General features: G+C 39.2%; 1 protein-coding gene across 4 annotated transcripts in view; it reads right to left on the bottom strand.

Moving 5' to 3' along the window:
* The window catches only part of phkb (phosphorylase kinase, beta), a 73,836-nt gene that overhangs the window by 33,463 nt on the left and 22,956 nt on the right, over nt 1-17,417 (bottom strand). For all 4 annotated transcript variants that reach the window (XM_053492103.1, XM_053492101.1, XM_053492102.1 and 1 more), the window contains 5 exons: nt 16,360-16,440; nt 12,862-12,977; nt 8,928-8,991; nt 4,251-4,346; nt 3,467-3,664 (listed from right to left, as the gene is read on the bottom strand). In XM_053492103.1, the coding sequence (XP_053348078.1) occupies nt 3,467-3,664; nt 4,251-4,346; nt 8,928-8,991; nt 12,862-12,977; nt 16,360-16,440 (555 nt within the window). The remainder of the gene's footprint in view (nt 1-3,466; nt 3,665-4,250; nt 4,347-8,927; nt 8,992-12,861; nt 12,978-16,359; nt 16,441-17,417) is intronic.

Consider the following 17,417-nt stretch of genomic DNA (forward strand, 5'->3'; position numbering starts at 1 on the left):
CTTGTGTAGGAGCGGCCTCTTGTGGTGTGGCGTCACATCGACAGGCATTTGCGATTGGCCTGATTTCAGAAGAGGGATGTTACTGTAATAAATAAAAAGAAAACCACTGGGCGGCTCTTTATCATCGTAGAGTGGTTGTGTACACACTCTCCTAACACACAGTTCAGTCCAAACAGCTTAAAATAGTGCGTGTAGTGCTGTATGACCCCTTTAAGAATGTACTAAAGTTTTTGCTCAGATGAGGATGGGTTCCCTGTTGAGTCTGGTTCCTCTCAAGGTTTCTTTCTATTACCATCTCAGGGAGTTTGTCCCTCAGCACCGTCACCGTTCATCAGGGACGATCTGATCATTCTGATTTATAGTGATAAATATATATTTTTTTCACATTTTATACACTTTTCTTTTTTTTTTGTATTCTGTAAAGCTGCTTTGTGACAGTAACTGTTAAAAGTGCTATAGAAATAAATATTATTTATTTTATTTTACTTTTTTAGATACTTTTATTAATTACTTGTTTTAATTTAATTATTTTGATAATTTATATTATGATTTAATTATCGTTTTTAGTAACTGGTGTCACCGTCCAAATTTGTATAGACCTGACTGCATTAATTAAGAAAAATAATCAAAATGATTAATAAATATGGAAAAAAACCCTCACAATGACAGATAGCATTACACACACAAAGTGAAATGAAAAGTCAGAAGATTACAAAAGTTAAAGTGCGAGACGCTCGACTCGGGTACAACGCTTGGATTTCAGGCAGCCACATTTAGCATCGCGTTTCCACGCAGTAATTAAGACCAAGAGCTCTGAGCTCGTTCTGTGTTGGGCAGATTAAACCGCCATCGCCACGTTCGTTTCTAACATGAACTATTAAACCACACTGGAATTATTGAAACCTCGTCCAACCTGACGACTTCAACTTCATGACTCAACCCTATCAACCTTTCTCTCTCTCTCGATTCTTCCCCCATCACGGCTGGCGATCTCGATCTCTCCGATGAAAGATAAGAGCGAGAGATTACAGAGTAATGAAATAACCGAGGTTAATTGGACCGGTCTCGCATCGTCAGCGAGTCTCGCTTAAGCCGCTTCAGGAGCGAAATCAGGAGCGCTTGAAGCAATCTGCTTCATCTGACGAGAAAATAACGGAATTAACTCACGGCTGGAAAAGCAATCTGAGCGAAAAGGGCTTCATTCCTTCAGGCTTTAAACCTCCACGATTTCAGACTGATTCACATTTAATCAGGGGAAAAAACACGAACGCCCCAGCAGGACCGCCCGAAACAACAACGTGCCAGGGACCGTACTCGGTTTTTCAAATTATTTCTCATCGCTATAATTGGAAACGGGTTTACAAGAACAACGCGATGTCACAAGGAACTAAAACACAATCTATACAGTCAGTGTCTCACAGACAAACTGGTCAGAAGGTGCTTTAGTAACAGCGCGTTTACAGGGACTTAATGTGAAATAATCATGAGAAGAAATGATGTTTATTTAATCTGTATGGAAGGAGTCTCCAGTCTCAGCACTTTGTAACACTCAGACGTAAAACTATAACTTGAGATTTTTGGACAGAGGAGTTTTGGAGAACGTAGAGAGGTGGCCGAGTGATACGGATGAGATGGGTATAGGTGCTATGACGTACAGTAAGTGAGAACAGACACTATGACTAAAAACGGATAAGTACAATGCAAATGATGTTGGTACCTTAGCAAGTCAAATATTTATAAATCTGGACAAACGTCTACTATTTCTTAAATTAAGATTACATGAAACCAAATATAAGACTTAAGCCTATTTCTAGTGAAATGTTATTAAAATCACAAAGCGAAAAATGTCTTGTTCTACTGGCAGATAATTCTGCTAGTTTTATGAATTTGTTTCTTAAAAGAAGCAAAATTATCTTCCAATAGGACTAGCTATTTTTCACTTACATTTTTAAAATAAAAAGTGTAAAAATCATATATTTGTTTTGTTGTAATCTTATTTTAAGAAGCTTTAAGACGCTCAGCTTCTTACAGATTGAAATCTTCTCGAAGCTAGAGAAACATATCTAGAGTTTTGTAAAATAAGTTTTAAACAAACCAAATATAAGATTAAGTTTCTAGTTAAATTTTACTAAAATTGTAAGTAAAATGTTCTTGTTCTTTGGGCCGAAAATTTTGGTTCTATTAAGAAATAACTACCTAAATTTTCTTCCAATAGAAAAAAAATGTTTTCGCTTATAATTTTAGTAACTTGTAACATTCAAATAAAAATAAGCTTAATTATCTTATATTTGGTTTGTTGTAAACTTATTTTTAAGAAATAAGATTTGGCTAAATTTAAGAATATTTCACTGGCTAAGATGCTAACATTCTTGTAGTGTACCACAACATTGCTCTTAAATCATAAGAAACTGTACTGCGATTAGTTGTGGTGTAGGAGGAGTAAAACAAAACTATGAATATTACATGAAACATTAATAGATCTTAGCATCTCAACAAGGGAAATATTCTTAAATCTAGCCAAACATGTCAAATAAAAAATAAAAAATAAAAAAGTTTACAACAAACCAGATACAAGATAATTAATCTCTATTCTCTATTTGTTTTTTATAAATTGTAAAAAAAAAAAAAAAAGACTAGGAATAGGTTAAATAATCCTATATTTAATTAGTTGTAAACCTATTTTTAAAAAAGTATAGATAAATTGAACTCTATTTAAGATATTTTCACTTGCTAGGAGACATACTGTATTTTGATCTGTATTTTCTTTACAGCAACTCATCACTCAGTATTTTACTTAAATAGCGCAGTTTATTTGTTGAATACTGACTATTACTTCTACATCAATAAAAAGACAAAAATATCCGTCTTTTTGCTGCTACAGACTGGATATAAACTCGATTTAAATATAAACAGAACATACTACGTTATCTCTGTTAGTTTATGTCCTGATTTTTGCGTGTGTGTGGGATTCAGCACTGTGTTTTACACTCTCTTTACGCTTCCTCGTTAAACGCAAGCTCGTTAATTCCAGGAGGTCAACTGCTGCCGCTAATGAGCTGATTTACTCTGGTGTTAAACAGTTTCAGCCTCTTCTATTCTGATTCATACGCATTGAATTTATTATTCGTCTAATTCTGCGAGACGGCAGCGGATTAATCCTGCACGCTGCACTGCGTTTCGCTAAAAAGGCCACAACACACAATCTTTATACATAAACCACCAGCGCCAGTGTTAGCGTGATATTTTGCAGTGTTGACGATTAATAATGGGAATAAACTCGAGTCACGTCCGTCTCTGCTGTGCGTCGGGTTTATTATAACGACACAGTTTAATTAAACTAATAAACGACTGCATTTACTCTCGTCTTTTGGGTTCCCTCCGCTCTACTAGTGATCTGTATACTTTACTTTCTATCCATCACTGAAACTGCGTAAAAAAAAAAATAATAAAATGTAAAAAATCTAACCTTCATCTCAGCAGGCCTGTAGTGTCTGCGGTTCTTGTCCTCGTTCGCCGTCCTGTATCCGTCCCTTAGGAATCGTTTGAAGCCGTATTTGCCCTTAAGCTTGCGGACGATTTTGTCCAGCGTCTGGCTGTAAAGGGCGTCGTCATCCACCGCGAACGCCGGGTAGCTGATACAGGGCAAGAGGGCGGCGTCTGTGTTCTGAACATCGGCATCGGAGAGGAAATTCAGGCAGATGCAGAGAAGGTGTGACATCGGTTCAGCTTGGATTCTTTTTTAGTTTTACCTCAACAACCTTTATGCTCATATAAAACACTTATAGTGAACAAACTTAGGCGGGTGTGTGGATGCGAGAGCGGGTGTGCGGATGCGAGAGCCACTGTGTGGATTCAGGAGTGAGTGCGTGGATGCGAGAGCCACTGTACGGATGCGAGTGCGTGGATGCGAGTGCGTGGATGCGAGTGCGTGGATGCGAGAAAGCTGTGCTTACAAAATAGGTTGCTTACATACAAAGGTAACCGAGTAGATGTGAGAGTGTTTGAATGGCTCAGGTGGACGTATGAATGAGTGAATGAGGGAAACTTCATCTTGTCGGATGTAAGAGTGACTTGTGTAAATACGAGATATTTAATCTGAGAGAGTTTTTTTTTATTTTCTGGATGTAAGAGTGTTTGTGCAAACCTAAAGCATTTTTTGTGAATAATAAAAAAATTGCTCATTAAATCGTGATGCTTGTCCGTGTGAGTTCTGATAAAACGGCGGCGGCACCGTCGAGAACGAGACTTACATGAGAACGTGATTCTCTGGGTAGGAGGGAGCACAGGGTCTGTCTGTTGCGGTTGTGAGCATCCAAATCCACAAATATCACTGACCAGGAGCATCCCTGCACACACACACACACACACACACACACACACAACTGAGAATGACAGAGTCTCCTGCTGTTGCTGATAGCGGGTATTTTTTTGTCCTGTGCAACAAATACAAAGCGAGATGATGTTTATAACACGTTATTTCAGCAAAGTGATGAGCGCGAGGTTTGGATTTCTATAAAAGCTTATGATCCACTTTAAGAGCTTTTTTCCTTCACTGCAGATTTCATCCAATTTAATCCCAATGTTCCCTCAAGCAATGTAGCTCCCACACAATGACCCCAACTCTCTGTATTATACCGAAACGGACACAATCTGACAGCTGATGGGTCTGTGTGTGTGTGTGTGTGTGTGTGTGTGTGTGTGTGTGTGTCAGGACACAGTTTACGCAGAGGCAATGTTTCCAATAAACTTGCTGAAAAGGTGATACAGTGTGTGTTGATGAAACGGAACGCTGGTCATGATATTGGTCTTTAGAAAGGTTAAACAGAGTAAATGTGTATACACACACACACACACCCACACACACACACACACACACACACTGCTGCTAAAATATGGCCAAAAACATCAATAAGATGTATAGACTTTACTCTACAGTGTAACAGGAAACAAGTTTGAATATGTAATTGTTATTGGGTTTAAATGAGACGAGTTTAACGGTGTAACGGGTTTTAATGGAATACACCAATAAATCTAAAAATATAACTTTTTTTTTGTTGTATATTTTGAGTTTTATTTCTGTGAAGCTGCCTCGAGACGACGGCCGTGATTAACAGCGCTGATAAAATAAACCTGAATGTAAATAATGTGTAGAGTTTAATCACGCTTAGTGAGGTTTAACAGAGTAATTAGTTTAATGGGATTAATAAAGTAGGAGTTTAATAGTGTAATCAGATTTAATCCAGATTAATAGTTTCCATTATATTAACTCAAACACAACCATGATTCCTGCTTGTATAACCAGCAGCACCCAGCTGAAGGACACTTTATAAAAGGAACGGAATGTCAACTGACGCCTCCACACACACACACACACACACACACACACACACACACACACACACACACACACACTTCTGAAGCTCTAACAGAGGCGAGTGTTTGAAAGGTGCAGTGTTACACAGCGTTTCTGTACTTCAGCTCTCGCTGTAGTGTTTAACTCTCCCATCATCGAGTGTGTGATCCCTCAACATCAAGGGCACTCCAATCACTGCAGCATCACGGCCATCTATCCCACTGCGTCCTGTCTGTGCCCACGCGCTCACACACACACACACACACACACACACACACACACACACACACATGCATGGTGGATTTTAGGGCAGCAATTCACCCATCAAAACCACCAAAGAAGTGACGCGGCTCTTCTGCTGGACGACGAGTTTTATAACGACCTGATTTACACCGCAGTCGGACTTTCAAGTAAATGTGTTTAAGAGGAGTTAGAGCAGTGAGAGTGGAGTGAAGAGGTAGAGTCTCTCTCTCTCTCTCTCTCTCTCTCTCTCACACACACACACACACACACACACACACACGACAGACTGACAGACATAAGATAAACACACAGACAAACAGAGGCAATCGGACAGACAGACAGACCGACAGACAGACACGCAGACTAGTCTGACAGACAGGCTGATAAAAAGTTACAGAGGCAGACCGATCAGTCGGACAGAAAGACAGGCAGACACAGATAGATGAGATTAGCAGAGAGACAGACATACATAAAGACAGACAGGTCCACAGGAAAACTGACAGACAGATAGACAGACAGATGCAGAAGAAAACTCACAGACAGAAAGACATACAGACAGACAGACAGACAGATCCACACAAACTCTCAGACAGACAGACGAATGAGAAAAAGACACATTCAAAGAGAAACTTAGACAGAAAGACAATCGGGCCAGAGAGAAACTCACAGACAGACAGAGAGACAGTCGTACAGCTCAAGTCAGAGAGAAACAGACAGACAGATCCAAAGAGAAACTCACAGACAGAGAAAGAGAAAAGAGAAAAAGAAACTGGGAGAAAAAGTCACAGAGAAACTGGGAGTCGAGACAGAGTCGGACGTTTAGATACATAATATGAAGAGCCTACAAAAAGACTAAAGGACAAATCAGAGAGAAAAATAAGCCAGACAAAAGAGTGGATAAATAAACTACAGACTACAGAAGTGTAATAAAACCTCTCTCAGCTCTTACTGGTTTAGTTCTGCTTCTCCTCGTCCATCAAGTGTAAAGACGTCACACCAACGTAAACGTAACTATGCACTGACACACACCAACAGTAACGACACAAACGAACCCTTAATTAAACTGGGGTTCAGTTCAGTGTAAAATGCTCTGAGAGAGATGAAAAACTGATCAATAATCAGCAAGATGTAAATATCTCATGAATCAGAATTCAGGTCCGGACTTCACAAAGTTGTTCTTAAGCAAAGAACCAGAGGAGTTTTCTGATGCATTAGTACAGAACGAATGCAGCTCGGGGCACTCTGAGTTTTTTTTTTTTTTTCCTTGGCTGGAAAACACATTAATCCTGCTAATGACTTTAGGGGGGAAAAGCAGAAACTAAATCAGAGCTAAAGGAGATCGTATCATTCATCAGACACGCAGGTGATACAGGCTGCTATTAAACTGATATCACCCAGCGCTGATGCGTACAGTTGCAACCGAATTTACAGAAAAATGATAAAGACATGGCGAGAAATTGTGCTTCTGTAATGCGTCAGTCCTAAAAACTGACCTCACAAACCTGTAGTCTAAAACCACTTTATCTAATACGGATCATCTATAAATAATAAACACCACAGGAGATGGTTAGATATTAAAGAATAACACGTCTGAAGCGCTTACTTCCTCATAACAAGTGAGGACTGTGAGGACTAACGTCTTTATGTTGCATTGTTTCCAGTTCGTTGTTAAAGGTGTGACTTTCCTTTCAGAAAAGTTTACATTTTGTTCAAGCTGCTTGTTTTTCGTCTTATTAAGGTCAAGAGAGAGAAAAAAAGAAACACTGGTGAGAGAGTGACTGCACTGCAGAACAAGACGTCCAGAGGACACAGATGGACTTCCACTTAAACACAGAACCCTTAACCCAGGAGTTGCTCTGTAGGACAGGAACAAACAAGCAAACAGAGGCGTCTTAAACTCCCTGGACATTTGGTTTAATTCCACTCAGGTTAGAAGGACTGGGTCAGATCTGACTCCGCCCCCTGGACCTTAGATTAAACACTGTGTAGGTAAGAGTAGCTGGATCAACTCAGATCCCACCCTCTGGTTGAACTCTATGCATGTAGGAGGAGCTAGATCAAGTCCAACTCAAACCCCCAGACCTTTGGTTTATTTCTATCCATGTAGAAAACGCTGGATGAAATCTGATGCCATCCTCTGGTTTAACTCTGTCTGGGTAGGAACAAACAGATCAAGTCCAACTTATCCTCTGGATAAAATCCACCTGGACCCATGGACCTTTGGTTTACCTCAATCTAGGTAAAAAATACTGTGAGACAGCTGACCCCCATCCTCTGGTTTAACTCTGTCCAGGTACTGCAGGAGGAGATAAATCAAATCCAATTTAAATACTCCAGGACTTTTGGTCTAACTCTATGCAGGTAAAAAATGCTGGATCAAATGTGACTCCACCCTTTATTGTTTGGTTTAACTCATTCCAGGTAGAAAAGCCCGAAATAAATTTAACTCCGCCCCATGACTTCTGGTTTATTTCTATCCAAGGAGGAAATGTTTGATCAAATCTGACCCCTTGGTCTGGCTTACTCTGTCCAGGTAGGAGGAACTAGATCAAGTCCGATTCAAACTCCTGGACCTTTAAACCATTAACTCTATCCAGGTAGAAAATCCTGAATCAAATTCGACCCTCGGACCTTTGGTTTAACTCAAATAAAAATAAATAAAATAGAAAATGCTAGATCAAATTTGACCCCACCCTCTGGCCCAGGTAGGACAGAGTTAGAGCTAAACCAAAGGTACAGGAGGAGTTGGGGTTGAACTTGATCTGGACCTTTGGTTTAGCTCTATACAGGTAGAAAATGCTGAATCAAATGTGACCCGACCCCCACGATCTTTGAATTAGATATTTGTCTTTGCTCAGGTGGGAGGAGCTTGATCAGATAGGACTCCACCTCCTGAACAAGGGCTGCCCGCCAAACACGAGCTGATCCTAAACCAGCATTTATGATTTATCAGTGTGATAAGACTGTACAGTATCAGTACTTTACATCAGATGTGTCTAGACGTCTGAGCCAATCAGGATTCGGCCACAGTCAAAAATGTTTAAATACAAACATGTTGGTTTACTGTTTGTTTTAACAAATTATTATGTATACACCTTACTGTTAAACAGTTTAACTGATTGTATATCATTATAAAGAAAACTTTAGGCAGTAATAATCCTTAATGTTCATTAAACATCTTCAGTCCCAGAGTAATCAAACTGTTGAAACCCAGGAGGAAATAACCACCTTGAAGTATCACACCAAGGATTTATTAAACCATTACATAACCTTCCTTAAAGTACAAATCAATGAAGTTAAATTAAGAAAAAAATAAATTCTTCAGGCCTACCTGATTTCCAAACAGGTTGAATCCGTTGATGGCCTCGAGCGCAGCTTTGGCGAGTCCCACAGAACTACAAAAGAAAGCCAAGGACAGATCAGCGGTGTGATCGATTTCAGACGTTACCCTTTCTAGTTAAGAAAAGAACATCCGCCATTTCTGAGCACTTAGCGAGAGAAAGAGCATCTTTTGTTCTAGATATCAATATCCATAACTGCTGTGACCCGCAGTCGCCTTCTTTTGAAGTTAAACAAAGCAAATATCTTCTGCCATTTTGGCTTTGTCTCTGCTGACCTAAGCGCTGACGAGGCCAGGCGTAATGCTCCATCCAGCGGTGGTGAGAAAGTGTTCAAGCGCGCTAAGTGGTGTAAAATCAATGTACCACTGAATGAACAGAGAGGTGATTCTGGATTCAGAAGAACAGTGAAGAAGCAGTCAGGTCCACCCTGGTCATTTAGTACAGCAATCGAGCATGAGAGTTTCCAAAGTGCTATCGATTAGCAAACAGGCATAAATAAATGGAGAGGTACGGCTGAAAATGTTACTCTGACAGTAAGAACGAACAATTTTATACAGCTATAACTGAGAAGAACCAAAACCTGTATTGTTATGAATTTTAATAATACAATATAAACTAAATAAAATATATATATATAAAAAAGAAATATAGTACTGTACAAAAGCCTTGACGCCCCTCATTCCTTCATATTCTGCTTCTAAAGCTCCAGACTTCTCATGTAATCTTTGATGTAATCTTGAAGAATAGTTCTCCAGGCTTCCTGAAATACTTTTTTCTGTCTCTTGTTATGTTCACTCCAGTCCCTGTACCTGAGCAGTTTCAGAGGAATGTCTTTGTTTGTTAAGGCACATAGTGACCTATGAAACAAACAGTCATTAAGTCCTGACCCAGTGAGAATCAGGTGCAGATGATGGCAGATGATCAGGCCGTGAATAGTAACTGCTGATGCTGAGGGGTTGGAACAGACGAGAGAGGAAATGAAGCCAGTTTTTAAACAGTATCTTTAGGAACAGCCCGGCGCAGTAAAACATTTGTTCCCATTTCTTAATATTTTTTTTTCTAAACCATCACTGTGACCTTAAGCAAACTAGCCAAATCAATAATAGTATAATTTTGCTACAATGTAATTTTACCTAACGCAGTGATAAGGTAACTTTATTTACCTCAGTAATTATGTAACCTCAGCTAATTTAGTATTAATGTAACTTTAGTTACTTTACTAATAACGTAACGTTAGATCCCCAAGTAATAACATAAACTTTAGAATCCTTTGGTAAATCTAACTTCATCTACCTCAGTAACATAACTTTAGATACCTCTATAATATAAACTTTGGCTATAATAATGTAACTTTAGACACTTTGGTAATTACTAACTTTAGCAATAATTAAACTTTAGCTCAATTATGAGTGACAACCATTTTACAGTTCAATATTTGTAGACATTTCTTTAATCTATATGTATAACTTGCTAAGATTTAAAACTAAACATTTAACTACATTTTTTTATGCATATTTTAAAATGTCAATTAAAAAACATGAACTTTTTTTTCTAAAAACAATAGAAAACTGAAACATTGACTAGCATTCGATCAGCTGCTTTCTGAGCTTGTAGAACAAATGTAACATCTGCGGTTGAAACGGTTTTAAAGCCTCACTGATAATTCAGCTTTTAAGCGTCACCCTTTTGTGCTGCAGATGTTTTAGCACAATTTCTTTCCAATTTTTTTATCTTTTCTGCTTCACTATGGCATTAGTCCATCCCCCGCTCCCGCCTCGGAGAGTAAAGATGACATAAGTGCTCATAAGTGCCTGAGTCTCTGCCAACAACCTTGGTCCAACTCCAGCTCTATGATCTGGAACCAAGAACCGGTACCATCAGGGGACTGAGTGTTCACATGCAGATAAACATATTAAAGATTCCCTCTCTGTGAAACTTGGAATGCTGGATACCGGAAAAAAAAATCACGGGCGTCACATTAACTTAGCAATTAATTAGCTGCTAATTTAAAGTAAATTAATGACTGTAAATGAAAGAGCCCAGGGTACGATGCGAATGAAAAGCCCAGTGTGTCACGTCGAGTTAGAATTCCCCTTGTGTTGTGTTTTCTTGGCTGGAGGTGGAGCTGCTGAAAGCCTCTGGGCTTTCACTCAGGGAAATCTGGCACGACGTCGGCGTAAGCACAAAGTGATGACTCACGCAGCAGAGAAATGACGTCCATTTGCTTTGTTCGGGTCTCCAGTGTGATGATTTAAGAAGTGTGCGGAAGCATTTATCACCTTCCCTGCGCTGGATCTCTGCCCGAACAGAAACGCTCGCTCCCTGGCGCTCCTTCTCCCACCTGCTGTCTGCCCCGACACGCGGCTCCGGTCGTTCATCACGCTCGGATTAGACGAGTTTGTGCTGATGTGCACACAATACGAAACCTCCTGCAAATCTCCCAAAAGGATGCAGGGCTTTTAAAAACCATGAGCTTTCTCTTTAAAAAGAGGGAAAACGTACAGTGTAGAGTGCGTACTGCATAATGTTCCGTGTCCTTTATTAGTTCTCCAATTAGCATAATATTTAAACACGGAAAGAAGTAATGAATTAGTTTTTATAATTTAAAATAATGAGGTGATTACAGCACACATTTACTCAAGCTTAAAAGATTACAAACATCATTTTCTACAATAATTACTGCATGCTTCAATTACAAGTTCAGGTTTGTATTTAAATGTTAATATTATTTTTTGGGGAGATTTAAGGAGACTGCAAATAGAACACGAGGATTTCTTACCTTCCTTTCCTCGAGTGTGTGCTCTTTTAAAATGAACCATTTACATAAAAATATGGTTTATTTATAATGTTTTAAATTGTAAAACTAAATTTTATAAGAAATCCTTTTTTTTTTTTTACTTAAACTTCAACTTGCCCAGTGGTATTGTTTAACATTTATTTGATGATTTTTATGATCAAATTATAATTATTCATAAATAATTAATAATATTAATAATAAAAAAATATATATAAACATACTAAAATATATACTAATGTTTCCTTTAAAAAATGCTAAATTGTAAGGGGGGGGGAAATAAATGTTATAATAACAGTCTAATTAAAATGATTTGGGCAACAACAAATGATCTATTCTTTATTTCCCTGTATATAATTTTTTATAAATAAAGTCCTCTGGCTCATTTTCTGAATATTAATTGTGATATATTTTTAAAGCCAAATGAAGGAGTTGATCTTTTTAAGTGAATCTCGGTGAGACGCTGCGTCATGGAGATAAGATACGGGTGTTGATGCTCTTTTTAAAAAAACCTGACGTTATATGTATTTTATAATGAGTGAAACTCGGGTCAGCTTCACTAAAGTAAAGTTTAATTCAAAAATTAATTCTAGATGTTTCTGCATCCTGAACACGGCACAGGTACATCTAGGTCAGAATGTGTGTGTTATATAAACCATACAGGAGACAGACAGACAGACAGACAGACAGACAGTGTCACAGAAAGATTATAGATATAGATAGATGTATAGACAGGAAGACAAAAAGGTAGACAGACACACAGACAGACATACAAGATGTAAGATAAATAGACTGACATAATTACACAGACAGACAGATCAGGAAACAGACAGATATAAAGAAAAAGGTAGCGATAGAAAGACAGCTAGATAGACATGAGGGCAGACAGACAGATAGACAGACAGATAAATACAAGACAGACAGAAAGGTAGATAAATAGACTGATGATAAATAAAAAATTTGTCTGGCAGACAGACAGAGAAACAGGTAGAAAGAAAGAAAGAAAGAAAGAAAGAAAAAAAGAAAAAAGAAAGATAGCAGACAGATAAAATATGTTTTAGTTTTTAGAGAAATTCATGAACTTGAGCTGACAGACGTGAGGTGTGTGTGTGTGTGTGTGTGTGTGTCACCTGGAGTGCAGCTCTGTGCTGCCGTTGTTGTATTTACTTCCTCTCTCCCACATGCCGAAATCCGGGACGCGGTACGCTCGCTCTACACAAAACACCAGGTTCTGGATGAAAGCCACCTACACACACACACACACACACACACACACACACACACACACACACACACACACACACACACACTGTTTCAGGGGGAAACGTCTGAAACTGGGAAAAGTTCTGATATAATAAACACATACACACTAAATTGCGCATTACAGGACCTCGGCTGGGAGTTATGGCCACGTCTAGTCCTGACCTCGCTCCCAGCCATTTCCACATGTATGGACAAAACGTTACAGGAGTTCCCGGGAGGCCGGCGTTTCAGGCGCTCGATCACGGCTCCGGCGTACTGGGAAATCTTTCTACCTTGATGGTGTCCAAGCAGTGGGATAAGAGCGTGAGTGCGGGAAGGGGGGTTCAAAAGTCCTGTTTTGACTTGAACGTCCCTTGTCGTTAGCTAGACGATCCGAGCCGTAGCTAGGTTAGTGTGTTGCTATGGTTACAACTTTGTCCTTCTGCAGTAATCCCCGTCCTGTGTCTTTTGTTATAAGCTCAGTGTTTTTGTGGTGAACTCGGCGTCCTGGTGCATTAATAACGACCGACAGATCAGCGTCGCTTCACGGCAACAATTTATCATGTGTGTCTGTGTCTCTCTCTGTGTGTGTGTGAGAGAGAGAGAGAGAGAGACGGCGGTGACTTCAGTGCAGCGCAGGAGCGTTCCCACATGGCGGTGTTAAAAATCGAGGCCACGGGAAACACGCTGCGAGAAGAATGATGAGTTGGGAGCGTGTAAATGTGGAAGTGTGTAATCACTGGGGAGTGAACCGAGTGACGAGGGCTTTAATTTAACAGGAGGAAAGCGGCGAGGCCCTCGAGCACGCCGAAATGGGACAGGCGACAAGAGAAAGGAGGAGAAAGCCAGGAGATTTCTATTTTTGGGATAAAATAAAAGTGATTCATGCGGAGAGCTTGACAGCGGGATAAACAAACAGCGTCGGCCCCGGAAGGATGATTCGATTTCCTAGCTTCTGTCTCCGCGCTCGCAAAAAAACCCAAAACAGAACAAATAAAAAAAAAAAAAACCTCACATTCTTATTTTCTGTATTTATTAATTGTGATACTTCTGATTGGACAGGAAGGTGTTAAAATCTCAGCTCTAATACGTCATCGTTTCCATGGAGACGCTCATTAGTGTGAGGAAGGCAGGAAGTGGAATGTCCACCTGAAGAATAAAGGAGTCTCCAGTTTCAGAAGTAAAGCTGTAACGTTGATCATGGAGGGGGGTTTACGCCAACACGACAACCTGCGCTTGTTGGCTAAATCATGAATAAATACAGAAACAAAGGAAAAGAAAAGAAACTCGGAGTGAACAGGAAGGACAGGAACGGGTCTGTGTTATCACAGTGTGTGTCTCAGGGCTTTAAGGAAAAATACACAGCTGTACTGTAAAGTCGTGAGCGCGCACACACACACACACACACGACAGTGTGAAGTCTTTAACTAAAAGCCAAAAATATTATAACGTGTTAGAGAAAAAGAGCGGGAACTTCAGCGCAGGAACGACTTCCTCTCTCTCTCTCTCTCTCTCTCTATCTTAGTGTCTCTCTCTCTCTCTCTCTCTCTTAGTGTCTCTCTCTCTCTCTCTCTCTCTATCTTAGTGTCTCTCTCTCTCTCTCTCTCTCCTTCGCTCTGTTCTTCATTAATAAAAGGCCGAATTGTCTCGGTGATTTCACATCTCTGCTTTTTAAATCACATTACGCTGCCCGGTGGGCGCCGTTTAAACACGCCTGTTAAAACCCTGAGCCGCTAATGGAACAGAAGTCCTATAAAAACTCTTCAGGTGATGTGTTTGATGGAGTTAGGAGTTAGGGGTGTGTGTGTGTGTGTGTGTGTGTGTGTGAGAGAGAGAGAAACAGAGGTATACCCCAAAGCGAATCCCATGTGGACATTAGTATAAATATTTAATACAATCTTTTTTAAGTCCAGCTTATTGAAATGTCTTTATTTATTTATTCTTCATCTGTATTTGTTTACTGTTTAATTTAATATTAATCAGATTAAATAATTAACTATGTCATTTTATAGTAATTATAAATATTGTTTTTTGTTTCCTTCCATTAATTTACTTTAAAAGTTTAATTTAAAAGTTAACCATTAATATTTAAGCTTATTAATTAAAAAGAGATTAAAATATATAAAAGAAGATAAATATTTTGTATATTAGAGAGTGAATATTAGAGAGATACAAAAAGAAAAAAAGAGACAATAGGTAAAATCCAGAGAGACAAAAAGGTGCAACTAAAGAGAGAGAGGCCGGGATTCGAAATACAAGTGAGGAAAGAGAAAAAGGAGACATCCAGATAGAGAGAGAGAGAGAGAGACAGAAAAAGAGAAGAGAGATACAAAATATTACACAAATAATAGGAAAATAGGAGAGAGAGAGAGAGACTAAGAGCGAGAGAGAGAGAGAGAGAGTAAGAGCGAGAGAGAGAGAGAGAGAGAGTAAGAGCGAGAGAGAGAGAGAGAGAGAGAGTAAGAGCGAGAGAGAGAGAGAGAGTCATTGTGAAGATAAGATGAGTGGATGGAGGGAAGCGGTAGTTATTTTCTGGACGCTGCTTTCACACGCCGCACAAATTCGCTTTCCCAAATTCGGGTGATGTTTCGCTGCGAGCCGGAGATTAAACGGCTCCTGAACTGTGACTGTGGACCAGAAAGGAATAAAAACTCTGATGGGTCAAAAAGAAGAAAAAAATATTTATAACAGGCAAATTCCAGAGATATAAAAGAAATAAAACCTTTAAGAGCTGTTGCTATAGAAACGTTACCGTATTAAAATGAGAGCGTTAATATAAACCTGTGGTGACGTCACAGGTGCTCGCTGACCATTCAGAGCGGAGAACTCGACAGGGCCGTAGTGTGTGTTGTATTAGCTGTGTATGAGTAAAGGGAACTTTAATAATAATCATGTGTGTTTTGCACCGACGGAGTCAGGGTGCAAGGGAGTAAGGGAGTAAGGGAGTGACGGAACGAAGAAGAGGGGGAGCGAGGGTGTGAGGGAGAGCGTGAGGGAGAGTGAGGGAGAGCGAGAGCGAGGAAGAGTGAGTGAGAGGGAGCGAGGGAGCGAGGGAGAGGTAGTGAGGGAGAGCGAGGGAGAGGGAGCGAGGGAGAGGGAGAGCGAGGGAGAGTGAGTGAGAGGGAGAGCGAGGGAGAGGTAGTGAGAGGGAGCGAGGGAGAGGGAGAGCGAGGGAGAGGTAGTGAGTGAGAGGGAGAGCGAGGCCTCCTGGCAGCAGATCGGATTTCTGTGGCATCGCTCGACTTCCTGCTGACACGGTGTTACTCCCGTTACAGCATCTAACAAAGTGTGTCAGAGTGTATCTGTGCCCCCCCCCACACACACACACACATACATACACACACACATATACACATACACACAGGGTTCTCTGTACAGTGCGGTACCTCATCAGTGTTGTAGATAATCTGTAGACCAGAGCAAATCATTTCCACCAAGTAGAGAAGGAAGAGAGACACGGCATCGATCTGAAAAGAGAGAGAGAGAGAGAGAGAGAGAGAGAGAGGGAGGGAGGGGACATGAGGTCAGAGCCAAAATGAAAAATTTTAATTTTTTTTTTTCATTTAGTTTCATTTCAATAGATTCTTTAATTAATTGAAATATTAAATATTCATTTAGACAGGCCACTTCTTTTTTTTTATCTTTTTTTCTATCTCTCTCTCCTTCTTTAAGTTACTCTTTACTATTCATTTCTGTAAACCTACATAACCTTTTTTTTAATAGTTACTTTGTCAGTTTCTGTCTTCACAATATTTAGTCACTTAATTTTTCTTCAACTTGTTGTTTCGTTTTTTTTTCTTTTTGAAAGTAAAATTCTTAATTTTTTCCACAACCAAATTCTCTTCATTCAATTTGTTATTTGCTTCCTTTTAACAGCTACTTCATTTCTCTTTTATCTTCTCTCCCTCTTCTTCTCAGTTCCCTTATTTTCTTTTTTATTACTCTTTATTTTTTGTTTTTTGTTTCTTTCTTTACGTTGTTTTCCTATGACTATGACTTTCCTTCTTGCTTCATGTTGCAGAATAACAACAGAGGAACGTTACAAAGAAATCAGATAATTATTGACTCACTAATATTTATAGACTCGACTCTCAAATGCAGTTTTTACTGATAAAAGTCAAAAACAAGTTTTATTTATTTATTCGTTTGTTTTTTAACAGCCTTATATTTAAATATTTATCACTGTGTGAAAGTCTCCGTATAAACAGAGGATGAAGTTAAAGGTTATGACTCTGTTTGGAGGAAATAAAATAAGTTTACATATTTACGTTTCCTTTTTAAGTTGTCGTATAAAAGAGAAATCAGAGAGGACGGCTGTGAGATCAAACTTAAATTACAGTGAAGAAATAGTTAACATGTGGCACTGAAACGAATTATGTAGAAATATTATTATAATAATATTAAATTTTACCCTAATAATAATTATATATATATATATATATAT

The sequence above is a fragment of the Clarias gariepinus genome, chromosome 3 (genome assembly GCF_024256425.1).
Source record: "Clarias gariepinus isolate MV-2021 ecotype Netherlands chromosome 3, CGAR_prim_01v2, whole genome shotgun sequence".
Lineage (NCBI taxonomy): Eukaryota > Metazoa > Chordata > Actinopteri > Siluriformes > Clariidae > Clarias > Clarias gariepinus.